The 27518-nt window shown below is 40.3% G+C and overlaps 2 protein-coding genes across 10 annotated transcripts in view; both read left to right on the forward strand.

The window, feature by feature from the left end:
• tnika (TRAF2 and NCK interacting kinase a) overlaps window positions 1-5738 on the forward strand; it is a 61113-nt gene extending 55375 nt beyond the window's left edge. For all 9 annotated transcript variants that reach the window (XM_056393369.1, XM_056393372.1, XM_056393374.1 and 6 more), the window contains 3 exons: window positions 1144-1303; window positions 2292-2431; window positions 2888-5738. In XM_056393369.1, the coding sequence (XP_056249344.1) occupies window positions 1144-1303; window positions 2292-2431; window positions 2888-2971 (384 nt within the window). In that variant the 3' untranslated portion in view covers window positions 2972-5738. The remainder of the gene's footprint in view (window positions 1-1143; window positions 1304-2291; window positions 2432-2887) is intronic.
• Window positions 5739-6334: 596 nt separating this feature from the next.
• Window positions 6335-13569, forward strand: slc2a2 (solute carrier family 2 member 2). Its single transcript, XM_056393380.1, has 12 exons — window positions 6335-6373; window positions 6961-7056; window positions 8092-8297; window positions 8474-8598; window positions 8861-8976; window positions 9093-9255; window positions 9999-10105; window positions 10760-10840; window positions 11094-11198; window positions 11336-11437; window positions 11822-12025; window positions 12134-13569. The coding sequence occupies exons 1-12, from the start codon at window positions 6359-6361 to the stop codon at window positions 12335-12337; spliced, it is 1524 nt and encodes a 507-aa protein (XP_056249355.1). The 5' UTR covers window positions 6335-6358; the 3' UTR covers window positions 12338-13569.
• The last annotated feature ends 13949 nt before the right edge of the window (window positions 13570-27518 follow it).

Genomic DNA, 27518 nt, shown 5'->3' on the forward strand with positions numbered 1-27518 from the left:
TCAAATGCAGTTCAGCCAAAGTCTTGATTGTTATTCTGGTAAATATAAATCACTGAATACAAATGTAAGGACACACGACTGCACCATGCATTTATCTTTATAGCCCATACTGCACATGTTCATGAACTGTGACGTGATTGTCTTCCTGCTTCCACCTTTCATCCATGCTTCCTCTCTCTCTCCTTTCCTGCCAACTTCTCTTCCAGTGTGCCAAAAAGATGAAGGTGACATCCTGCCATCCACCCCTTTAGACTAGATCAATAGATCTTTAGTTAAAAAAAAAAAAACCCATAGTGGATACGCATTAACGGATAACTTTAGCTAGAAATCGGTTTGTGTGAAGAAATTCATCTTACCCACAGCAGACATCACGTGACTCTGAGAGGAGAAAAGATGTGTTTACCAACTGAAGGCGTTTGATCGCGCCGAAACCACAACACAAAATTGCAGAAGTAAAGCATATTAAACATAAGCAATGCCGATTGTTAGTGTTCCTTTCAGTAAACTGCAGTCCAAAGACCGTGCTAGACCCTTGCCTTACCTCAGTGTGGTCAGAGTGAGCAGAAGTGTGGCAGTGAGTGCCCAGCTCCTGTGTGAACGCTGCTTCTCGTGGGCTAAGATGAGTTTCTTCACCACCTTATCACCCATTTGTTGTGCTGATACTTTCCCTTGTTGTGCTCCCCAAGTGTCTAGTCTTAAGTCATACCTGGTGGCAGAAAATGCGGCTGGTCTCTGTCCACAGAATCAAGTTACATGTGTACATGTGAAACTGTTCCCTCCCCCTCTGATGTTATTTCTGTTAATTATGGTTGGGAGAAAAAGTGCTGTAGGTTTGTCTGTTTGCTTATTATGTGGAACGAGGCCTCTCAGGTAACAATCCAAAGTTTGAACCTCTTGATGCACTGATGCTCCTGATATTTGCCGGGCTTGTCAGTGTTCACAAACTTGCCCTTTAGAGGATTACAGAAAGCAGGCCGGCCCAAAAAAAAAAAAAAAAAAAAATGCCAGAGGCCGCCAAATTCTGTTGAATTAAATGCCTATGTTGAAACCTCTGTAATATTTTTAATCTAATGTAGATCGTGATTAAATTTGACAGATTAAATTAAAGCTTGCGAAATGTTTGCGTGTGTGTGTCTGTATTAGATCCAGAGCCAGGTGACACCCCATGCCATCGTGGTGCTGCCTAAAACTGATGGAATGGAGATGCTGCTGTGCTACGAGGACGAGGGCGTCTACGTCAACACCTACGGTCGAATCACCAAGGATGTGGTGCTCCAGTGGGGAGAGATGCCTACCTCTGTTGGTATGTCCTATGTGTATATTTGAAGTGTATGTGTGTTGATTGATTTAAATAGATTTGTATAACATAGGGGACATTAAAACAGTGATATACCAGCACCGATTTCAGCGCCTGTGTATGTGTGTGTTGTGATGCAAATCCAAAGTGTTTGGTGAGGTGAGGAATCTGAGAAATGAGCTTATCGAGGGGGTTCATTTAAGGTTTAATTACATTCAAAAATCACATTATAACATCAGCCTCCACAGGAAGGCCTCCAGAGCTGCTTAGCAGGCAGCAGAAAAAAGAGGAAGAGGGGGGAGTGAGGGTAAAAGTTGGGGAAAGGATAAACGGATATTACATGAACGTGAGTAAATATAAAAGGAAAAGCGAGGGAGTAAGACACAGGGGAAGAGGGGGGAGCAAGCAAGAGTGAGCGAGGCCAACAAAGAAATGAGGATGAGGTCTGTTTGAACAGGAAATGCCACTTAATTTGTTTGTATTTTACTGCCCTCGTGTGGCCACCAGGGGTATTACCACTTTTAAAGTTGCCTCTATCTAGACTAGTGCTGGTGTCTCCAGATTCTCATGTGCATGTTGACGCTCGAGGGTGTGGAAATCGTTTTTTTATTGCGTAAAGATTGCCATCACTGAGAGCAGAGACATGCCCCATGAATCATGTCAGCAAGCATCTTCTCTGCAGAAATATCACCAGGTTTCAGTGGCACTGCTTTGTATTCAACCTGGACCTCTGATTTCTGAGTAATGGAGGGGGGAAGCAAAGAGAAGTACTCAACAGTAAAATAGATCATTGCATCATTAAATGACGTGACATTGCTAAAGCCTCCAAATGAAGCAAAGCGTCGGTAATTAACCGAAAGAGTAATGGCTTGTGTCTGTTGTGTATCTACATGCTTGGAAAAGAACCAAATGATATGTAGCGTAAATATGTTTATGTTTTTTTGTTTTTTTTTCCACTATCACTTATGTCTCACTTGGGTTCTCTCCTTTCCAGCCTATATCCATTCTAATCAGATTATGGGATGGGGTGAGAAAGCCATAGAGATCCGCTCTGTGGAGACAGGTCATCTGGATGGAGTCTTTATGCACAAGAGAGCCCAGAGACTGAAGTTCCTCTGTGAGCGAAACGACAAGGTAAAACACAGCTGTACTGCATGTCTTCTTTGATGGTCTGTGATTCATTGCTTGGACAGTATTAGAGAAGAATCACAAATATTGATAAAGGCTTGACCTGCTCTTATCTTGATTTGCACCCTGTCTCAAGTGGCGTCGATTTCATCACTGCCTCTGTGCACGTGCATACATTTTTAGCATGAAGTTTGGTATACAGCACATTGCACAGAGATTTGAGATTTTAGTCGAAAATATGTACAAAAGCTGACGTCAAAACTGCGCTTTAATTTAATTCAGATGCATGAAAATAATAATACCCTTAATTGCCTGCTATTAGTGATATTTACTCCCAAAAGTAACGTTTCAGAAAAAGATTGAGAAATGATAATAATAAGAAATGAGAGCTGATTTGTTTGTAATATTCTCTTTCTCTCTCTCTCTCTCTCTCTCTCTCTTTCTCTCTCTCTCTCTCTCTAGGTATTCTTTGCATCAGTGCGTTCGGGAGGTAGCAGCCAAGTTTTCTTCATGACCCTCAACAGAAACTCTATGATGAACTGGTGATGGCTCCTCCCACAGTCCACTCTGCCTCACTCTCCCATTGGCCAGCCCACGGCACATCTCACAAACGAACCCGACCGCCCGAGAGGCCACAAAGTGAACTCTTTTAACACTGGAGAGACTAAAATGGTGTAGAGGAAAAAAACTAAACAAAAAACAAAACAACAAAGTTATCGTAGAGAAAAAAACAACAAACGAAGAGACGTGTCACCCTAGATTATGTCGGGTCATGCAGAAGCCATCGTTACTCAACTGACTGGCAAACTGGTGCCACTGACTTTCCAAATATTCTCTTCTGACCCTCTTTCTCTGTCTGTCTGTCTGTAACTCTTCCCCCTTTTTGTCCGTCTCGTCTCTCCAAACGGACCAGTGCATTCAAGTGTGCGTGCAACTGTAGTAAATACACTTTACACCTGCCCACCTTCTGTCGCTCTACTTCTTCTTTTTGTCCTCGCTTCCTAAGCCTCTGCTCCTTCCCCTTCCTTCTGCTGGATCTAGTCATCACTGACGCCTATGCCCTCCATTTTCCCTCCCTCCCTGTCTGCCATGTGTGGGCTCGTTCCTTTGAAAACTGCACCTCAAGGGACGGAGGAAGAATAGATGAATGAGATTTAATATAAATTTAAATGTACGCTTCTGAATATGACAGTGCAGGGAGGGCAGCTGAGAGATGACAAATCTACTCGGGACGTCGGCGGTGAATGCAGACAGCCTGATTGATTTTCTTTCTCCTCTGTCAGTCCTCCTCCTCCTCCTCCTCCACTTCCTCCTCTCGCCATCTTTTTTTCGGGTTCTGAGTCAAACTGAATTGTGATTTTTAGTGTTCGATCGCATTTCGCTGATAGAGATGCGATGAGACTCTGCTGTCATAGGCGAGTCGGAATAGTATGCAAAGATGATGTCTGTGTCCCTTTAAAATGAAATCACTGGTCCATTCCGTCTTTTCTCTCCTTTTCTTCCTCTTTCCCCTCCTCCCAGTCATCATCATCATCATCACTCTCCTCTCCCTGTTTTCACTCTTTAAACTCTGAAGGTGCTGCATCAGATATACTGTAATATTAAATGAACAATGAGAGCGTCATTCGGTTCATTGTTTATTTTTCGTTCTTTTCTTTTCTTTTCTTTTTTTCTTCTGTGTAACAGTTTGGAGTCAGTCAGTCTTTGAAGCTTGAGGAAATGTACAGCACATGTGTCTCTGAAATCAGGAGTGTGTGTCAAACGTGTGTATGAATGCGTGCATAATTGTGTGTGTGTGTGTGTGTTTGACTTGATAAAAGTGAAGTGGGGCGTTGAACTTAATGTCCACGAAAAGTGGACTCGAGTAATTCTGTCTTTGTGCGTCAACTTCTACCTTAATGCGATCAAAGCAACACTGAGTGTGTTTACAAGCAGATTTACAATATTATCTTCTTAGTATGAAGTTTATGAGTTGGTGAACACCATGCATTAAAAAAAATAGGCAATATTAGTGGTTGATTTTTATTTTTCATCTTTGTGTGTGTGTCTCCTTTTAACACAGTAATGTTCTGGCTATTCATGACTACAGCCACGTCGCTGTAGGAGATAATGAAGATGCATATAAAGAGCTTATGAGTACGACCTCCACAGGATATGAGCCGCTGTCCCGAATACTGTGTGCGCGTCAAAGCGCTCGTCGTCGAAAGCTGCGGTGTCCTTTTGAATCATGCTCCTCTCCTGATTGGCTCTTCTGATTCCGATTTTTGGCTCCTAACTGTTTGTACAGTGCCTAGCATGATGTAAGCAAAACTAAAATGAGGCCAAGAGATTATCACTTGTTATAATTAATCATTTTGTTGCCTATACGGTTACTTTACACTGTTTTTTTTCTTTCCTTTTTTCGGTGTGTGTCTGTGTGTTATTATCTAACTTTAACACATTGCTGATGTTATTTGTCTCTTCTAATAGAGATGTACATTAACAATGAGATTGATTTATTCTTTGAAAGGAGTAACTGAATATGGGATGACATGAATTTGCCATTTCTAAATATTTAGAACAGCTCAATCATTAATACATATTGTATTAAATCTATAACACTATTGAGGGCGGACGAGTTCATGTACACTCATCGATGTCGGAGAACAATGTAATGCAGATTGGTCTTTTTTTTTTTTTTCTGCAGATGTGGCAGTATGTTGGCCTATGGTGAACAAACTTAAAGTGGCACAAAAAAATAGACTCATTCCCAAATTATGTAACAATCATTTGCAATGAAGTTTTGTTTCTGTTAAATTATTACTTTTTTTTTTTTTTTTACACATCCATGCAGTAGCTGTTCCTGCGGAGCTGCAAGTTAGGTTCACTGATCTCTGTTAGGGGGAGCAGGCTAACATTTAGCAATAAAGAGCCAAGCTGAAGAAAACCAGCGTCTTCCCTGTGTGTGTGTGTGTGTGTGTGTATATGTGTGTTTGTGTGTATGTGTGTGTGCATGTGTGTGTGTGTGTGCATGTGTGTGTGTGTGTGTGTGCGCACGCACGCATGCATCTGTGTGTATGATTAATGAACAAGTGTGAATGGGGGCATTATTACTCTGTTTGTCCATTGTGGAATTCACTCTTCCAGTTGGAAAAAATGATGATGGTCATTACACTGAGAACTCTCCTTTCAAAGACGAAACCACTGTATTCTTTATTCTGTTTCTTTCTTGTTTTCTTTATTTTGAAAGAGCATTACTAATGTCCTGTTTTGGGATTTATTTGTTTTGTAAAAGAGATGCTGTAAGAGAGAAATAAATGAAACTAGAGCATTATGCTTCTGAAAATGTGTTTTTCTATTTTGTGGATGTGTTCATGAGAGAGCCTTTTTGCAAGTGTTGCACATTTGTAGCCTCGACCCTCAGACTTTGTCCACCCCATAAGTATATCATTAACAGCAAGTGTGTGTTTGTGTGTGTGTGTGTGTGTGTGTGTATGAGAGTGTGAGAGAGAGAGAGAAAAAGGGAGAGAAAGAATAATGTCAGAATACCATTGATACTGTCCAAGAACACAACAGAACACTAATTTTGCATTGCTTTATTAATTGCAATATACCGTTTATCATTGTCAATATATAGTCCCAGCATGCAACACCACACAACCTAAACCCTAACCCTGAAACCAGACAGCGTTTCCATAAATAGATTCCAGACGTTTAACTGAATATCATTTTATTTATAAGTTTGTGTTTGTGTGTAGAGAATGAATGAGACTTTTGTGATTTATGTGTTAGAGTTCTGTCAACATCGTGTGTGTGTGTGTGTGTGTGTGTGTGTGTGTGTGTGTGTGTGTGACATGCATGTGTTGTGTGTCGATTAGAGAGTGGACACGGCGTGATCGAGCATGCAGCTCCATTGATCATTACCAGCCTCCTGGCTGACACTGTGGACCCATCATGGACTCTGGAAAGGTAAGATAATCCTCAACAAATTTGCTCTTTACATTTACTATATAAAATGTTTACACATGGAACATCTTCATTCTGAATCATGTAAGGAATATTTGCAAAGGCACTTCTTTTCTGTGGTCACTACATGGCAGCACTAAATTGCTGAGATATGAAGTGTTAAGCACTTTGAGTTCCTCACAGGTTTTTGTTCATCTGTGTGTTCTGCGTTTGCATCAATGTTTTGCTCAGGACACTGTCATGATGTAGTTCTTATGTATCTGGCACAACAAGATCTCAGTTGAAACATTTTAATTCATTAAGCAGTCTTATGTAACTTCTGTGTGTGAGCACTCTTACGTTAGTCCACATAGCAGTGATAAAAAGTTTTTTTTCTGTGTTTCTAAATGGACTTTAATTTGTGACTGCACTATGCAACTGGAGCTGAGCGACTGTTTACACACTCATGTCTTTGCTTTTGTGCATATGCATGTTAAATTGTGATTTTGTTCATGCATTCACATCTCGGTGTGTGTGTGTGTGTGTGTGTGTGTGTGTGTGTGTGTGTGTGTGTGTCGTCTTATCAAATTGATTACCTTTCACCCCTGCAGCAGCTAACAGGTACGCTGGCTGTGGCTGTGTTCACAGCAGCTCTGGGGTCCCTGCAGTATGGCTACAGTCTTGGAGTCATCAACGCACCACAGAAGGTAGGCTCTCCTTTCACACAGGCTTCGCTCCCTTACTGGCTCATCTAATTGCCTCACAATACTGATATTTGCATGGAACTCCACCAGCCCAAATAAACTTACTCCACCCTATGGACATACTCACTCCTCTGCAGCAGCAGAGAGAATCTAACGTTCTGACAGACCAATGAACAGACTTACCTGAAAGTCTCTGTAATGAGTAGCATTTTGAGTGGCCAACAAATCAGAATGTGCCAAGTGCTGATGTCTCTTTGCTGCAAGCTGCTGGCACAGTTGGCACAATTTTAGTCCCTGTTGAAAGACCACACTGTGCTCACCATGGATAACTCTAACGAAGACGTCCTCCTCTCCAGCTCTGGTCAGATGGCATGGTTCTCTTTTACTTTATGTATGTTCGCCATACTGTACAGAACAAGGGGCCATAGATGAAAGAAGGTTACTCATGATTGGTGAAGTACGTGCATGTAAATTTCAGTTCGCTAAAGCAACTGGATGATTGGTTCAGCAAATACAGGTTGTGTAATGGCAGGAAATTTCCCCAAAACATGATGTAAACATATATGGTATGCTGGAATTAGAAATAACTAAGTTGAAGAAATGACAAATACACAGCCAATGAATCAAACGTGCCACTAGTTTATGAACATGTGGCACACTTCAAATGTGATGTAAGTACACTACCATCCTTAAAGTGCCACAAAGCTGGAGTTACGGTTTATAAGTGGCATCTTTCCAACTGGCCTCTGCTACAGCATTTCTTTGATTTTAATTGACAAAGTGATTTTCAATTCAAGTAAATATAAATGCTGCAAAGATATTTCTGTTGTTCTCTTGTTTAACTGAAATAAAAATCTAATCTAATGTTGCATAAGGAATGCCATAACTACAATGCATATTTGTAAATTAGATTTTAGCAGAATGGATCCATATACGTGTGTTTGTATATATTTGTGTCTACCTTCTTGTCTTGCCTCGCTCTGTCTCTCAGTACAGTGCAGCTCTGAGTGATGATCAGTAAACATGCCTGTGTCATAGGTCATTGAAAAGCATTATGGGCTTGCCCTGGGGGTCTGGTCGGAGAGGACCGCTGTCCTTCCAGAAAACAGCACAGAAGAAGAGAACCTAGAGGTGGGACACCACCCTGATGTGATCATGTACTGGTCGTTATCAGTGTCAATCTTCTCCGTTGGTGGCATGTTATCCTCCTTCCTGGTGGGATTTGTGGGAGACCTGAGAGGGAGGTGAGAAAGGAAGGAAAAAACAATAAGGGTGCAACAGTGAATGAATGAAAGTTTAGTGGAAAAAGTTAAGTCACGATCAATATAGAATAATGCCACAGTACACACATGCACAATTCCTTCATTCCTCGTTCGCTGTACCTGCCTCTGCCACCTTTCTATCTGTGTCTGTCTTACAGGGTAAAAGGCATGTTAATGGTCAATGTTCTGGCTATAGCAGCTGGACTGCTGATGGGTCTTTGCAAGATGTGGAAACCTCACATTATGGTCATCGCAGGCCGTGCTGTTATGGGCTTTTACTGTGGTACAGCAAAGCGCATGTTATAACCTTCAATGAATACTCACAATTTAATTGGAAATACCAATGTTTATGGCTTAAATATTATAGAAAAGGCAAGTTGGCCTCCTTAACTTTAGGAATATTGCCCTTAATGATTGAACTTCATTTCTAAGAGAAAATAAACATATATGAACATATTTAATATAATACAGCTCTTGGATAGATCACATGTAACTTCATGTATCTAACAGTGAATGTTGGTTAGTTCACAATGTGTTTGTTTCAGGATTAACATCTGGATTAGTGCCTATGTACATTGGAGAGATTGCACCCAAGGCTTACAGAGGGGCTCTGGGAACTTTACACCAGCTGGCTATTGTCATTGGCATCCTAATCAGCCAGGTGAGTTGCTCTCACACAAACACACACAAGCACAACAGCATATTTGCTCGGCGACACACCAAACATATAACTTAAATTGTACGTGTGTGTTTGTGTGTGTGTGGATGTGGATGTAGGTAATTGGCTTGGACTTTGTACTTGGTAGCGATGACATGTGGCCAGTGTTACTTGGTCTGTCTGGAGCTCCAGCTGTATTACAAACCCTGCTGCTGCCTCTATGCCCTGAGAGCCCGCGTTACCTTTATATTGTATTGGGCAAGGAGCAAGAGGCGAAAAAAAGTAAGAATTACATACAGCAACTCTCCGTGTCATCCTTTTTTCTTCTCTCCAGTGCTCTCTTGTTCAAACACTACACACTCAATCATTCAGAAAATTAAAGTATAGCCGAGAGGCTACACAGGATACTTCAAAGCCATAGTTCAACATTTTGGAAAATAGGCTTGCTTGCTTTCTACTCAGAGTTACATGAGGACTTCGATACCACTGTCATGTTTGTATGGTAAATATAAGGCTACAGCCAGTTAGCTTATCTTAGAACACAACACAACATATTACATTTCATTTGTTTAATCTTTGCACAAAACAAAATATAAAAATGTCAATTTGCTGTTTATGTGGCAAACTATTTCTCACTTGTACTAAACAACAAGATATAATGTGTTAATTAGTAAGCTTAAAGGTGCTAGCAGGTAGATTTGTCACTTGGGGACAGAGCCAGGTTGGGTGTTTCCCCTTGTTTACAGTCTTTACGCTAAATTAAACTAATCTAACCGGCTGCTGACTGTGGCTTCATATTTACCATAAAGACATGGAAATGGTATCAAGCTATTTCTCTAACTCCCAGCAACTAATCAAAGAAGTGTATTTCCCAGAATACAGAACTATTACTCAATTACATTTTGCAATACACAATACCTGCATACTTTTACCTAAGTTAAATATTTGAAAGCAATACTAAATAGGGCAATATTAAAAAGGGTCTGAAAACCACTGCAAATAAATCACTCTCTGTTTTGTTGCAGGTCTGTATCGTCTGAAGGGGGCGTATGATGCAACTTCTGATCTGGAGGAGATGTGGAAAGAGAAAGAGGAGGCTGACAAGGAGCCCAGGATCTCTATCCTTTCTTTGGTAGGTCTCATATACAAGAAGTGGACATATATTTTCACAACTATGTAAATCTTTTCTCTTGTAGATTTTTTCTTTAAACTTTGCAACATTGCAGATGTTTTATTTTACAGTTAAATAGTTAACTGTGTGTTTGAAATTCCCTGAGGCAGCAGAACACTCTCATTACACTATAACAGTCCTGAGGAGTCACGATAACTGCGGCATTACATTCCTCCTCAGGGCGCATACTGACACCTTCTGAACTGTCCAAATTAATCAGCAACCAAAATACACTGACTGTCTGATATAATGCCTCGGTGACAGTTAATGTTAAATCATTAGTAAGATAAGCGATATAATAACTTAGTTTAGTTTTAAAGGTCATTGAATTTATGAGAAATGTACTTTCTTTCACGGCAAATGCAACAAATGCATATTTCAAGTATAACAGCAGACAATGAAACAAACATGATGTTGTTAGATATTGCATGCATTTATGAGTGACTACACTCTAATTAGCATACACTAATTAGTTTAAAATAAAGCCAAACGACAGGAAAGAAATACACTCAACACCTGGTTATAAGTTAAACAATAATTTATGTGTATTCGAGACGTGAGCTTTCGAAAACCAGTGCAGTGACAATACTTTTGCTGTTTTGTACTCTCTTGAAGATCCGCTCCTCTGTGTACAGACAGCAGCTGTTTGTTGCCCTGATGATGCACCTCTCCCAACAGTTGTCTGGCATCAACGCAGTGAGTGGAAAATGAATTTCAACTCGCCCTTTCCCTGTCTCTCATTCTTATTCTCAATGATGGTTTCATTGTCAGAACATACTGTTTGTGCCCTATCAGCAGGACCAAGGGCGGAAGTGGCTAAAAGTTTTGCTTCTTCATTTAAAAGAACAGAAGTGTACAGTTCATGGGATGTGCCCTAAGCAAAGCAAACACAAAAACTGTTCTTTTATATTTGAGTTCATGGAAAATTCATACTTGTTTTGTCTTCAAGATCTTTTATTACTCCACGTCTATCTTCGCTGGGGCTGGTGTCGCTCAGCCAGTCTACGCCACTATAGGAGTCGGGGTTATCAACACAGTCTTCACTATGGTGTCTGTAAGTAGCTACACAGATGCAAAACTCACAGACGCATGCAGACACACATGTGGACGTTATACATTTACATGTGCTGGTATTTCTTCTACACACATACCCTGAAACACACACAGAGATAAACAGTGCACGTGTTCTAGGTTGCACTGGTGGACAAGGCTGGCAGGCGTACTCTGACTCTCGCTGGTCTGGGAGGGATGTGCTTCTGCGCAGTTGCCATGACAGTGGGCCTCCGATTCCAGGTTTGTTCAATCGACTGTCAGAGCTTTAGACTGTCACCAACTTGAGCTGAACTCCCATCCAATTAGAACAGGGCAGCCCAATTTCAATTGGTTTAGCAGCTCCTCTATTTCTGAATGTTTTCCCCAAAAATGTTGTGTTGCTCTCACTGTAACATCTGTGAGGCTTGTTTGAGAATATTCCTATTCGTCACATATTCAATATAAGTTTTCAATATGAGCATCAAAGTCAGTTCTTGAGATCTGGAAAGCTAGATTATGAATATGAGCAAAAGTGTTAATATCCTTTTAAAAACCTGCAACCATTTCACTTCATCTTTGTTACACAAGATATTTCTCAACCAGCATTTAATCATTTTGTCTTGACTGATGTACTCCTCCTGGCAGAATGACTACACCTGGATGAGCTACATCAGCATGTCAGCTATCTTCCTCTTTGTGAGTTTCTTTGAAATTGGTCCTGGTCCTATTCCGTGGTTCATAGTAGCTGAACTGTTCAGCCAGGGACCTCGGCCTGCGGCCATCGCTCTCGCTGGCTGCTGCAACTGGACCAGCAATTTCATCATAGGCATGACCTTTCCATATATACAGGTAGGCAGAAAGGACACACTGTAAACTTGTGCAACATGTCTTTCCTTCATTCACACAAAATCAGACTTCTGTCTTTTCATTTTTTTAAATTTTCTTTTCTATTTTCAGGATTGGCTGGGTTGTTATGTGTTCATCCTGTTTGCTGTGCTGCTTCTTGGTTTCACTGTGTTTACTTACCTTCGGGTGCCTGAGACCAAGGGCAAAAGTTTTAAGGAGATTGCTGCTGCCTTCCAGAAGGGACGGAAACAGCTGGCACAGATCCCCAAAGACAATACCGAACTGCAGCAGCTCAAAACGTCCACAGATGCGTAAACAAACAGCTGTGTGTTTGTGAAGTCTTATTTGTATATGGGGTGCCAAATGGTCAGTATTTCAAATGCATTTATAAATACAGTGTTACAATAACTAGTCATGTTAATATTAACAAACAGGACTACCTATGAGCTTTACTGTTTTGGTTCACTTGCACTACTCTCATGGCAGGCAGCTGTTTTCAGTAAATACTCTCTAAAAACATGATGTGTGCTACCTACCCAGTATCAAACGAGAGTAAGACAAACTTAAGAGCCAGATATTTTCAGTTTGTTGTTGCCCTCAAGTGGCCAAATTAAGATATTACAGGTTTACCACTAAAATGCAATGAAAAAATAGAGTGCAATTAATTGAGCCAGGAAATTAAGCTGTTTATACTTAAATAATAACAACAAGACAATAAAGTATTACTCTTTAGTGATTTTTGGTTACCACATACAGATATTATTTATCCATGGAATTACTCCACCATTATCTCTCTTGAAATAATAACATAATTCCCACATCCACTTAAAAATGTATTTTGCTTATTGTAACTTCACTTAGAACCTCTAAGTGATCCTGACTGTGCAAATCGGTGTATGTGTATCTGAGTTTATAAGGCGTGTATGTATGAGTATGACTTTGTGACATCAGACCTAGTTCGGAAGCCAGTCCTGACCCAATTTGCAACTTACAGGAGTGTGGAAACTCCAAACTTGCAGTGCACATATACTGACAATGGACTTTTACCTGAAGTAGTTAGAGTGCAATAGTATTAGGGCATCCACATTCCTTGGTAGTGGCTTTTAGAAAACCCAAGCAGAAAACAAATAGAGTGAGCAGATGAGTGATGAACTGATACTAGAGGAAGTTTACTGTTTTCAGACAGGTCTATTTACCCAAAGACATATTCCCTGCTACACAGCTCCCAGCAACGCTCCAGGACAAATTCAAGGCTAATTACAAGTTGGCAGAGTCAGCCTTTCCCAGGAAACATTGCATTTTCCTGAGCTAAACAGTCACAAGAAAACACCAGTAGAAACAACAATTTATAAAAAAAAAACTTACAGTATTTTGTGTCATCATGGTTGTCTTATACATGTTTTCATTACAAATAGGCTATTAAACAGATAAAATAGTACTGTATCTGCTGGTTTGTGTTCTGATGGTATAAAGAGAAACAACGAAAATGAACTGTCTTCTTCCCATGTCTAATAAAAAAAAATTGTTTGCCTCCGTGTAAAATAGAATTCATATGAGTTAATGCAACTGTATTATATAACATTTAAAAAGATGGGCAAATGGATAGTCTAGACAACATGAAAAATATGAAATTTGTGTCCGTACAAATTCATTTTTTGTCACATTAGTAAGCTATTCTGATTCTCTACTTGAATAAAATAGCAATAAATACTATAGGCTTAATAAAAGGGAAGCTATATAAATGTATTTAAACATTTACTTGAGTTAACATAGTTAAGTATCAAAAGTATAGATATACTTGTTTTGTGGATGCACCCCTATCACAGTGGCGCAGCGGTGCGGAAGTCCCGTCAACAGCCGCTGCACCGTCGACACGCACGCACGCTCACACCGACTGCCCACCCCCCTTCCGCACATCGCTCTGTACCTGCCCTCTCTCTGCCCCTCCTGTGGTACAATATCGCTACGCATGCGACGTGACTTTTCCTTTTTGCAGTAAAAAAGATGCAAGATAAGCTAAATGTTGGGACTTTCAAGTAACATTTTGACAGTTTAGCTAACGTTAAGAAAGTTGTGGTCTTTGCAGTGTGGTAACGCCTTACCTAATATGTTCATACTGGGACTGATTCGTCGTCTCGGTAGTAAATAATTAACCTCCAAGTAGAGACAAGATGTTTTGGTGAGCGTCTGAAAGAAGTTAGCACACTACTTTAGCTAACAGTAGCAACAATATCGTCAGTCAGTGTCAATGGACGTGGGACGTGTTAGCGGGCTGACTTTAGCTAACGATGACAGAAAATACACGAGGTGGAACCTGAAGCTAGGTGACTGTTTTTGGAAGATGCACATCTGGCCCAGCTGCCATGCAACATAGCTGTTGTTGTTCGCTAGCTTTGTAACTTGAGCTGCTTATCCACTGTGACGCTAACTTCAGCCATTGTTCAGAGGGTAATGAACTAGGAAGGTAGCTGACGTCCCTGTAGGATCGTTGACATGTCTACCTCTTAAGACTGGCAGGCAGGGGTACGCCAAGGTAAAAGCGTCTCGTGCACTTTTTGGAATGCAGAGCTTGAGGCACCTTTTTGATTTAGTTCGCCGAGGTTCCACGTGAACTGAGGCAATACCAAAAGGTGAAATGAAAATACTACAGACTACTGATTGGTCAGAGAGAATCGTGAGTCGTGCATCATTATTGTGCCAGACAGTACATTCAAAATAAACACCCTATTTGTAAATAGCCAAGTGACTGTACACTGCTCATTGTAGCCTGTTATATTTCTGTTAGTTATTGGAACTCTATGTTCTCAGGTTGAAAAAAATGTCTCCTAATTATTTTTCTTCAACTCACTTTTTTGGCACTCAACTAGTCCTGCACTGTTCATCGCAGAAGGTGGGCGACGTCCATTAAGCTAAACTCGAGGCTTCAAAACGGCAGTTGGTCGATACACACACACACAAACGTCAAAATGTGCGGGTCGATCAGGAGATAGGCTTCATTATTGTTCTCAGCGATATGTCTCATGATTTCTGAAATATCCAACATTTTGTCTGAATTTTTTCCCCATAGAAATGAATGGACAGGATACTCAGAGGCAAGACATGGGTGACATCACACACAGTGGGAGAAGGTGATAAGCTGCTTTGAAAAATTTCTGTTCAACTCATCCTCATGGCGACTACCAAAGCAGTGACTTACAGAATTTGGACTATGAGATCCGAAGTGGCAGAAGCACCATCCAACTGCTGCAGTGACTGACCAGAAAAGCAGAAGGAAAACAGGAAGTGGGGCATTTTTGACACCACAAAGTAATGCTGTATATCACTGTGTTCAGCAGAGCCTCCTCTCTCATAAAATATGACACTTACGCGATAGGAATTAGGGTCTTTTACTGGTAAGCCAGAGTTCGAGGTGTCTCTCAGCTGAATCCATGTCTCACTCAGTAGAAACTTAGCACTTAGAATTAGTTGTTTTTTACAATGACGATCTTAATGGTTTAGACAGGTGATCGGTATCTGTGATGGTTTCCTGGTCCTAACGGATGGCAAAGGAGAAACTAAAGAGGAGCTGAGGTTGCCAGATGGTGACCTAGGCAAAGACATTGAGAAGAAGCTTGCCAGTGGGGAAGAGTTTCTGGTGAGTTTCTGTGGCCTGATTTGAGTTAATTAGTTTTGTAATCATGTGTTGCATTTCCATGTAGTCATACAGTTTTAATATGTTCACCTAAATTTTGACCGATGCCCTTTACAGTGCGCAAGCATCAAACAGTTGGCTTATTCTAAGGTCATCAGTTCTTCATTCATGGTTTTGTGCTTATTGTGGTGGACTATTGTATGCTCACAGTACTGTTAGATTGATTTACCATGCTTTTCATACTCCTTTAAGGAAGAAAGTACATGTTTTTTCCCTAATTTTATTTTTGAGGTAAAACTAGAAATTTAAAAGCTGTTAATTACTTGCTCAGTTTATGTATTGGCATTACTGAAAACATTATATTACTATGAAAATCTGATATAATACCTTTTCACTCCAGTCTCACTGACTCTGACAGCCCTGGGCACCTGGAAACTTTTGTAGAATAGAACTAGTCAGCTGAAAAAATGTTAGTATGAATTTAAAATAAGTCCTTTCTTTTAATAATGCTTTACAGATGGAAACCTCTTAGCAAGTTAATTTAGAAAGCTAGTAATGTGGAACACCTGGTCTCAGATATTATATTTCTCTTCCCTTTTCAGGTCACTGTCATAAAAGCTATAGATGAAGAGCATATAACTCTCATCAAGAGCGCGTCTTTTCAATGAGCGCAGGACAATCCTGGAGACCTCACATTCTTATCCTCCATCATGGTTTTCAACCCTTGCCAAAGCTACTGGCCCTCACCCCACATCTCCACCAGTTTCCAGGCCATTTTCTCTCTATGCTGTGAAACTTTTTTTCCTTTCACTTGAGGCCTTTATGAGCTGACTAATATATTGAAATTTATTTTGAAATAACAAAACACTGAAAAGCTTTACTATTATAGTCTTAAAATAGTTGTAATTTAATGCAAACTTTCCCCCCTCAGTATTTACAAGTGGCATTGGTGTTGGTGCTGCTGTTGCGAAGACGAATATAGTTCATTACACCACTGTTCATTTTAGAATGGCCACTGCCAGGAAACGTGTTATTTGTTTGGATTATCAAACGGACAATGAATCGATTGTTGGCTGCTAGCGGTAGCATTAGCGACATCACTACTGCTATCAACCTGGCTACTGTCCAAAGCAAGAAACAACCATAAGAATGCTAATTTAAACCTGATCTTGGTGCTATGATAAAGGCATCTGCTTGCATTAATGAAAAGGCAGATTTTGTTACTTACTGATTTGGTAGAAATAAAGCCAACTGAATGTCCGTTCTAAACCCTCTTTTGAGTTCTCTCCATAGTCAGACTGGCCATAGGGACAAAAGGGACAAATCCCGATGGGCTGCCACATCAGTGTGCTCGTGGACAGAGAGTTTTTTGTCACTCTCCCTCTTCACCTTCTTTACCCCCTCAAACAGCAGGGCTCTTTGTCTTTTGCCAGGTAGAGTTTCAACAGTTTCTCCATTTGTTCCACCAACTGCTGAAAGCTACCAGGGAAAACCAAAACACTATCCTCTCTCTGTTTTGTTTGTGTAGTTGCAAGCGCATGCAAGGCTTATAGGGAACCGAATCGGGGTAAGGTAGTTGTCAAAAGTAAAACTGGGGTTCATCGGTCTGTTTGCTGCTTAATGGGATTTTTAGGGGTTTCATGCGGAGTTGGATTTTTGCAAAATCACACTTAAATAGTTTTTGTTCTCTAGGATTACATCCACAAATAAAACACTGCTATTGGGAGACAGAATAATAACAGTAAATCAGAATTTGTTTACATGCACTGCATTAACATGATTGCTGTGGAACCTGCAATTAAATGCAGCTAGTCAGTTTCCCCCTGCCTCCTACCATAAGATTAAAACTCAGTGGCATATTTTAGGTGTATAGGAATGTATTTGAAGCACTGCAGCCTGACTGTGCATGTGTTAAGCGATTTACAAATAACCTGCTGTTCCACTGTGGAAACAACTTAATCAGACCTGTTCGTCTTTGTGTAAGTTTTAGTCTGATTTAGGATTTAGCTGATTTCAGCTGCAAAAATGGGGGTGGGCAGTCGGTGTGTGCCCTATGAGTTATATGATCTTTTCAACTTCTGCACTTCTGTCACAGCAATACTTTTCCTATTTCAAGTTTTGGTTATGAGCCTGTGCTCTTGTAAAAAACCCTGTTAGAAACTCAGTTTAATGTATGATGTGAAATCTGATTTCTCAAGTCCCTCAACCCTTAATACCTGGAAGTGTTTACATGATGTTTATGGCATCAGGTTACTTCTAAAGTTAACAATAATCAGATTACTTAAATTCTTGTAAAGAACACTGATTGTAATGTTGACATTGGAAGGTAATCTGTTTCGCTATCAAGTTGTCCTTTGTGCAATGGCAGCCGTTTTAGTATAGAGTATTTTTATACTTCTCTCAAGACACTAAAGTAATCCACTGGGTGTTGTATTGTGTATTAATTTCTACATGAATTTTTTTCATCATCATTCTGTTATTGTTCAGTGTGTGGTGTTTTCCTTGAATAATAGGAGCTCTCTCACATGGAGACAGGTAACAGCACTGACCTCTGATTCAGTTTGAGAAAATGTTTACACTCGACCCTGTCCTTGTTGGCTTCATGTGCTGATCCAGGATCTGGGTCTGCAAGGCATAAGAGTGCAAAATGACTGATGTCAGTATCGTGAGGGCAGATTTTCTCAGGATGTTAGGAGATGTGTTACTTAAACTTTGTGTCAATAGTGAGGATAATGAATGAGATCATTAACATGGTTTTTATTTTGATTTATTTGTCTCGCAAGCAAATATTGTTAAGGCAAAATAAAGTTACTCGCTACAAGAAATACGTCAACTGTTTTCTTTTATTAAATCGACATTGTCTCAATGTAATGTTTTAAAACAAAATAGTGTCAAGCACAAGAGTCAGTTACAGTAACTCGCTCAAAGAATAGTCACTGAAAGACGGAACTGTAGCAAGTCCTTTTATATTCTATCCTTTTATAACATAACATAACAGACTAGTCACTTTTTATGTTTAGAAGGAAGCCATTGAGAACACAATATTAATATTGTACTCAAGATATGTGAAGTTCCATTAGTTCACTAGAAGACTTATTATTCCTGTTACTCACTCAAAAATCTCTAAAAACCTTGGCTCGTCTCACTCGCTGTCTTGCAGCTTCCTCTTTTTTTCGTGACCTTGAGCTGTTGTGACATGCTGCACCTTCACCTTTCACCTCCGTCCTTTGCTCTTCATTAGCCGGACCACAGTGTGACACAGCTTCACGGTCCAGTTGAACAAATTCCTCAGGAAATTCTAAACATTTCCAAGATGAAATAACACAAGCCAGAATGACAAGAAGCAGAGGCTACAATGCACTTGGGTATCGCAGCCTCAAAGAAAAAGAAAATCAGTTTTACATACTGTATAAAAGTGAATAGTTCAAACATCAGGGTATCAGTGACACCTTATGGCTGCTGCTCTGAAAGTGTTTGAAGGTTCATGATTGTCTGTTGTATAGAGATAATTATGGGACCTTGCCTTCTCTTCATATTATAATTCTAAGTAGTGTTTCAGTTTGTGTGAAGCGGAGATGATGTGTAAGGTCTACAAATGTATGTGCTGGAAACTGTTTTCCTTTTTTTGTTAAAGATGTGTTGTGCTCTTCAGAATGGAGACTATTCAGTTACCTGTGTTGAGATGCAACAGATTCAGACACCAGCTCTTCTGTTTCGTGGGATCACAAGTGTTTTGGACCAGGCTCAAGGCAATGTGGTTATTTCCCTAAAGCCAAATTTCACCACTCATGTGATAATTCAGATAAAAATTGATCAATCAATCAATCAATCAATCAATCAACTTCCTAGTGTTTAAGGAATCTTCTTTTCCCCGATGTTGGCTTCTCAAAGATGCTTTGATGTTAAAGGAGGCTTTACCTCAACTGCTCTGTAGGTGGCAGCGAAACATCACTTTTGACAGTTGAGATTTTCCTACCTACATCATTCGGTGATTTCAAAATTAAAGACTCTCGGATTGCTTATGAAGCACTCCATATGATTTGCTAGAGGGGTGCCCGCTTTGACACAGCCACTGTCACTGACTCTCAGCCCTGTCTCGTAAAAAGTATGCAAATATTTTGTAATGGAAAATAAGTTTTGGAGGAAACTGCAGGATTCCTGCAGTTTGCAGTCCCTGCAGACTCCAAAACCCACTCAGGCCTCTTCATATACGTTACAGAAAAACATCAAGAGCTTCTTTCCTCCATGAGTGTTAGACTGGGATCTGCTGAACTCTTTCAGGGCTCGGTGGGGAGAGCGAAGCAGGGATTGTGGAGGGTTTTATGGGCCATTCCATCAAAGCTCCAAACCTGTTTATCCAGACGATGAAGCTGCTGGATTTCTGGCTGATGTTTGGAGAAGATGAACCGGTTTGGAATGATTTGAGATTTGATAGTGCCTCATGGTAGAGGGCTTCACTTGTAAGTCAGGGAAAACACTGCTCCAAACACACAGGCTACATACATCAACACTGGGTCAGAGCCAAGTGTAGAGGAGGGCCATTATGTAACTGCAGGACCCATGTCTCGAAACAGCGTGAGATGGAGAGAGACAGGAGATCAAAGCGTTACCGTGAACTGTGTGTTTTTTATTGAAACTGTATGGGATTAACTCTGTGTGTTTGTGTGAGTGCGTGTGTGGGTGCGTGTGCTAAAGAGTTCAGAAACAGCTACTTTCAGTTTCTTTCAACTCTTTTGTTATCAGTCCCTCATGTAATTGCATTATTACTAGATCCGCATAAGATGACTGAAAAGTAAAAATAACCGCATAGCAATATGATACAGGGCAGGTACGACACAACACATCATAAGCTTACATTTCTCATAACAATAATCTACAAACTGTCACAACTGTCAAAGCACAGGCATAAATCCCTGTTAATGGAAACCATAAAGCTTTTAACGTGAAAATCACATGCAGTACATGCACCACTACACCTTCCCCTCCAAAGGACAGACGAAAAACAAATATCACTATTTTCAGTATCACACTATAATATAGGTTCTTTAAATAGTTTACATCTGTATGTTGTGATAAAAGAGAATAAAGTGAAGAAAACATTTTTAGTAATCTATATTCTACAATATCCTTTATCATCAACTTCTCATTAGTGAAACACATTGTAACATCAAATCCCATTTTTTTCCAATTCAGGTTTGCATTGCTTTTTAATTTCTTAGTGTGTGTATATGGATGTTTTCATGTCCGCGTGAGGCCATCTATATGAGGGATGATTGCATCTGTAGGTGACGGTGTGGCATTCAGAGTTGTGCGTCTGTTTGAATATCAATGCGTGAAGCATGTGTGTGCCTGTGCATGGGGTGCTTGGAGTGCTTTTGAAGATCAGCGGAGTTATTGAATCCAGATTTTGAAGTAAAAAAAAATAAAAATAGAGAGAAAAGGCACTTCATCTCAGCCTCTGACAGGATTTGGAGGACAGAAGGAGGTGTTTTGTCCTCCTTTCATGTGTTCAGTCCCACTGGGAGAGGAGCAGTAGGGAAGGTTTCTGTGTGTGTGTGGTGTGGGGGTACAAGGGTGAAGACTGAAAACAACAAATATTCGATAGATTGTGGTGCACAGAAGTGGTCATGTGTCTCTCAGTCAAAAAACTTAGTTGGGATGGCAAAATGCCATAAGCAAACAACTATTGAATGGATTGCCAAGAAAATTTCTTTGCTCCCCGGATGATGTGTCCTAGTTACTTTGGTGATCCCCTAACTTTACTATTGGAGCACTGTTGGATGGATTTTTATATCATTTGGCACAGGCACCAATGCTGCCCTCAGGATGAATTGTTAAAACTCTAGTAAGTCACTGACTTTACGTTAGCCGCCGTTATCAGAATCAAAATTTGTCCAGTACTTTGGTTTGTGACAAAATACTTGTAAAACTAATGTCAGTCCCATCAGCCTCAGCTCTACTTTACTCCTACTTTACTGCTAATTTGCAAATGGTAGCATGCATGCTAAACTAAGATGGTATGCTTTATACCTACTAAACAAAGTGAGGCTGCACAAAGTTGCTAATGTGCTAATACGTCTATAGATTTTTAGTCTTGATTTCAGTTTTCTTTTTTATTTAAACAATTGTTACATATACAAGCTATAATGAAATACAGCAGGCAAATGTCAGCCATCAGAGTTATTAAGAACTGTAAAACAAAAAAGAAAATTTGGCGGCAGCATGTACTTTCAAACTGGTGTCACAAAATCTAGGTTTCACAGCCGTATTACTTAATCACAAATATATTATACTATGTAAGTTCAAGGTTGATTCATATGATCACAACATTTTTGAGATAAATTAACTAAATGCACATATTTAAAAAGAGTCAGACGCTTGTTTGAACTAATTTATGAAAGATATTAAAGTCAGAAAATGATGTTGGTAGCAACTTGTTCTACTGACACCATCTCAAGTTTCATCTTGGGATTTCATGTTAAGGGCAGGCTGTGGTTATGATCTATTCAATGTCTGTTGGCTGGGAAAAACTGAGACGTTGATCAAGTCTGTTTGAGTCTTTGTGTGTGTGTGTGTGTGTGTGTGTGTGTGCGTGTGTGTGTGTGTGTGTGTGTGCGTGTGTGTGCGTGCGTGTGCGCGTGCGTGTGTGTGTGTGCGTGTGTGCGTGTGTGTGCGTGTGCGCGCGCACATATGAATGAGAATGTGATTAAGACCAGAAGGGGCAGGGGAGTGGTCTGTCCTTAGAAGCAGTTATGCTAACAGATGTGTTCATTTGAGAACGCAGCTCGCAGCATGTACTTTCTATTTTAGCTGACAAACTCCTTTACACTTACACTGCTGGGAAACCTCTCCTGTCCTTGAATGAGTTCACCGGCAAACTATGTGGACTAGAGTAGTTATTTGCTATTTTAGAATTTGGCAGACCACAGATTGCGTCTTTGCGTTCCTCCTTTTTGATAGACTTTAAATGTCATAGGTCCTACTCTTCCAGTGCTTGTGAGGAAATGTGTTTATTTTTATTATTATACTGTTAATATAATAGAATTATCATGTTTACAGCATATAGAGATGCAACATGCACCCAACAATTGCAGGACATTAATTAATTAATTAGAATTATGGAAAATAGTGTTACTTAACACTCATTACATACAGATGTTTACATTAAGAACTGGTTAATTAAATGTAGATTAATGAGAACGAGACATGAGTTTCTGGCCAACATAGAAGAAAACAGGCAATATTAAAACAGTTTAAACCAATATACAAGACGTGCACGTGTACCACAATACTTTGATACAGAATGCCTACGGAGCTTCTGTTTTCCTGGCTGACCTATGTGGATGAATGGCGTTTGAACAGCCAGGCAGTAGCCTCTGATAGACCTCTGGTCAAATGCAGTGTGTTGTTTCTGGCCACCTGCTCCCCTCTGGCGCAGCTTTGAACTTCCTTGTATATGTACGACCTACAAAGTATGTGTTTGTAAGGTTGCGTCCAACATCTGGAGGTTGACTCCAGCAGGAGGTGGGGAGATGGCTGTAAAGAAGAGCCGATGGGAGGTGGTTTGGGCCGGGTCGTTATTCAAACCAGATGAGGGTAACTTCTTATAGCTGAGGAATAAAAACACTATTGTTCATACTTCATATTATTGCTCATACAAGTTTTTAGATGATTATGGCACAAAACAACAACAGAGATGCAAAATGACAACAAAGAGACACAAAGCGAGACAATAGGATGATGTTTTGTGTCACTTTCATTCTGGGTGTCTTGCTCATATGTAGGACTACACATCCCAAAGAAGTGCTATTATTATATGCAGCATGCTACATGTTTTACTACAAAGATTGGGCCTTGTTTCCCACCATGGTGAAAAAACCTGAATGTTTAGTAGGTTACATAAATTAGATGACATTCAGTTTCTATGGCATCTGATGGGAGTCGCTGCCAATGCAGTTAACACCGACTGAATGTCATAAATTGAATATTATTTTTTCCCTAAAGGTCCTGTTCTCAAGTTACACATATCAGATAGTTATAGGGGATACAAAACACAGGACATGACGAATAGAAGCCGTATAATATTGACAGCAGTGAGATTCCCATAAAGATAAGATGTTAAAAGTCAGCAGGCAGTGTCTGGATTTTTTCCCTGTTTGTCTTATTACTAATGCTGATGTGTTGGGGCAGATGGGGCTGCAGGGAGGTTTTGGGAGCGGTGGAGGAATGCTCAGGCTATGCTATCATACTAATGAACAGGTGCCTGTTCACTCGCCTCCCACTCTTATCAATTTCCAGGACATAGCTGGACCCACAAGACAGCTGAGCACTGGGCGTGTTATATAATAGGAAACCACTAGAAACAAACAATGCTTGTGTGTGATTGTTTCCAGTGCTGCTGCTGCTGCTGGGGTGGATGTGGGGTTGTCAAGTGGATTGAGAAATTGCCTATTATTCTTAGAGTTAATCCAGGAAGTGTTGCTGCCTGTTTATGGTGATGATGTGTTTGGATTAGTGTCTACAGAAAGAAAGAGAAAGAAAAACACTCAATAAAAGTAACAAAGTAACAAAAATAGTCACTACTGAAACTGTGTTGAGAGGTATGAGAATTCAGTGGCTCCTGACCTCTAGCACCGATGTGGAGAAAGCTTGAGATGCGTTTGATATTTGTATGATCCAAAAGTAAAATAAATCCTGTTTTCTTAAAATAACTTCAGTTCCAGCACGTGTGTGAATGTGTGGATGTGAATGCCTCAGGAAAGATCCCGAGGATGCCTTTTGCTGGTGTGTTGTATTTTTGTGATGACGCCCCCATTTTCTGCAGGCTGTTTTTGCAACAGCTCGCTCATGTTTTGTCTCGCCTCCGAAGAGAAAGCCATGAGAAAATGGGCATTGCTCCTGACGCAGAGGTCTTATCTCTTTTTGTGGATGTGAAACAACAGTGACTAACAGTGCACAGTCACCCCCTTTAAATGAGCTGCAGCCTCAGATTGCACTTTTGTTGAACTGACTTCAACTGTGAAGAATGATGATGTTCAAATTACCCCAAAATAACTTATAATAATAACTTATTTCATACAGAAACATACATCAGTCTATTATATAATGTACCACTATTGGTCTTGGTATTGTTCATTTCTGGATAAAATTAGAAGCTTTTGAGGAAGTGTGTTAACTGCACTAACACAGCAAAACAGCCACTTTAAGTTTCAGTTACACTCGTGTATGTGTGTGCTTGAGTGACTGAATGAGTGTGTAATGTGGTACATATGTTCTGTGGTTCTTTTGTGTTTGTGGACCGAGGACTGGGAGCGGTTATGAAAACAGCGTTACCCAGAGTACAGTTCTCCTGGATCACAGGTTACAGCCCCGGGGGGTTGTGGGATAGGCTGTAGGGAGTGGATAAACCTGACAGTGACTCCAAGATAGTCGGTGTGTGTGTATGTGTGTGTGTATGTGTGCTTTATTGACCTCAAAAGAGCAGGAAGAGGAGACTGACGTAAGTGACATCATAGAAAAGCAGAACAAGCTGTTTTCAACCTGATGCTTTAATCACCTCTGACGTTCCTATTTGTAAGCGTATGTGTGTGTGTGTGTGTGTGTGTGTGTGTGTGTGTGTCGACAACCAAGAACACATGTAGTAAAAGGGATTGCATTGTCTAAGCAATACTGCAGTTGAAAATGTTTGAATTGGAATAACTAGTTGTTTTTTTTTTTATCTCAATTATCCGGATACTTGCCTTATGAAAAATAGAAATACTTGCTAACACTGCAAGTCTAGAAAATGTGTGTCTATGTGATGGTCATCTTTTGTGACAAAGTTGCTGGTTTAAAATTGATATGATTTATTATGGAATCATGAGATGTTGTGCAGTCTTGTTTCCATACACCAGATGGTGCCACAATGTCTAAAAAAAAAAAAAAACAGGCAAAGATCACCATGTGCAACACACCAACAAACATAAGGAACGCCCTTCTGCCATTATTTCAAAGCAGAGTAGGTGGAACTCTGGGGAAAAATGTATCCTCTTTAGATCATATCATGTATTTATCCCGAACACATTTTACTATAAAAAGCTTGTGTTCCTTTTTTAAAGCAGATCTGTGGAATTTACTTCAATCAGTCCTCACTGCCGGGTTTTCCCAAATGTCCCCCTATTCTAACCTCTGTGCCTCATGTTTTCTGTTCCACCTTTGCTTTCAGCCCTCCCTTTCATCGCCGTACATGAGACTCTTAATCCCTTCCTTCTTTTTGTCATTATCTTGCTAAATCCCTCATACTTTGCCACATTGTCTTTCCTAATGCCCCCTCTGTCTTTTGATGTTGTCTTTTCCCTCCAAACCTTCTAGTCACATTCCAGCTCTTCACATCTGGGATGCACCTGTCATGGTCAGTTTTCCTATAAGACCCCCTCCCACCCGACATCCCTGTGAAGTTTTAAAGATCCCACTACCCGTTTAATAAGTATAAATATTGACCTGCATGAGTTATAATGTACAGGTTCAGGAGCTACTCTTTGAGCTACGGTTTTACTTCAGTCAAACACTTTATTATTCCAAATGGGAAAATTGGAACACATAATATATTGATAACAGAGGCTATAAAGAGCAAAAATAAACACCTTAAGACAAATGAACCATTTCATAATTAAAAAGTGAGTCTGGGAGTATAAGGGGAAGAGTCATGACAACCTGCAATATCAACAGCTTTTCCAAATTACACAACAAAGGACATTTCTGATCCGACGCTCCCTATTGGCGAGGAGACAAATCACTCACAGAAATGAAACAATTTCTGATCTGACAACACTAAAGTTATGGTTTGATTACCATCCTGGATAAAGTTAGAGAATGATCATGGTCGTGGTTTAAAGAAATCAATGCTGATCATCAGCAGGAAATGGGAAGCATGCAGCTTTGACACAGCGTCCACCCTGAGCTCGTCCCTCCGCCGTCTTTGTGTCAGCAGACAAGAGTCACAATTCTTACACCCACTGGCAGGCTTTGCCACTTGAATATAAGCCATGTATCTCAGACAGTCTCTGGAAGACACCTTTGTAACTCCTGAATCTGGTGAATTTAATGTTTTAATTTGGCTTTTATGCGTCGAAAAAAAATCATACAGCAGCTGTACAAAACCTATTCGACTGGCATGGTGCAACTTCTTCCTCATTTTCCTGTCCGTGGAAAAAGAAAAAAAAAGTGTATGTTTTTGTTTGTGTGGATAAATACAATGATGACTGCGCATCTTGGCTGTCATCTAAGTGATAGCCTGGATCATCCTTAAAGCCTCTCTGAATCATTGTTTCCAAAACCTGTTGCCGTGGCAGCGAGACGACTAGATCTCACCGAAATACAACCACATAAATCTGCACTTAAAAGGGAACTGCCCCATGCTTCATCTTTGTGTGTTTGTGTGTGTATGTGTGCGCGTGTTTGCACTTTGCAAACCAACCTTAAAATGTGGCGTCTGTCCTTTATGACTATGAGTTACAGATTACAGATCCATTATTAATGAAGTGGAGACGGTTTTTACTGTAAGCATTATGAGCTGTTTGAGGATTACATCAAGAGACTGCATACAAGGGAAGGCCTGTTAATTGATCCGTATTGAAAATCAATGAAAACAATATCCTTTGCCTTTCCTCTCCTCTCCTCTAAAATCATTTTCTCATGTCTCCACCAGAGAACATAAACCTGACAAGTATAAAAACAGAGAGGCAGAGAGGGAGGGGTGGGTACAGCAACTTGTTTCTTTTAAACCAGGGCCAGGGCATTGTTCTCCCAACGGAAAGATCCAACACAAGACGCCTTATTGATGACCAAGACCTGTTGCCTCTTTGGCTCCATGTGTATGTGCGTGTG

The sequence above is a fragment of the Seriola aureovittata genome, chromosome 13 (genome assembly GCF_021018895.1).
Source record: "Seriola aureovittata isolate HTS-2021-v1 ecotype China chromosome 13, ASM2101889v1, whole genome shotgun sequence".
NCBI classification, from domain to species: domain Eukaryota; kingdom Metazoa; phylum Chordata; class Actinopteri; order Carangiformes; family Carangidae; genus Seriola; species Seriola aureovittata.

What these genes read in the sequence shown, in the direction of transcription:
- slc2a2 (XM_056393380.1), top strand. An exon ending in TCATCAACGCACCACAGAAG is followed by an intron (nt 7,057 to 8,091) that starts GTAGGCTCTCCT and finishes CCTGTGTCATAG; the next exon opens with GTCATTGAAAAGCATTATGG. An exon ending in GGAGCAAGAGGCGAAAAAAA is followed by an intron (nt 9,256 to 9,998) that starts GTAAGAATTACA and finishes GTTTTGTTGCAG; the next exon opens with GTCTGTATCGTCTGAAGGGG.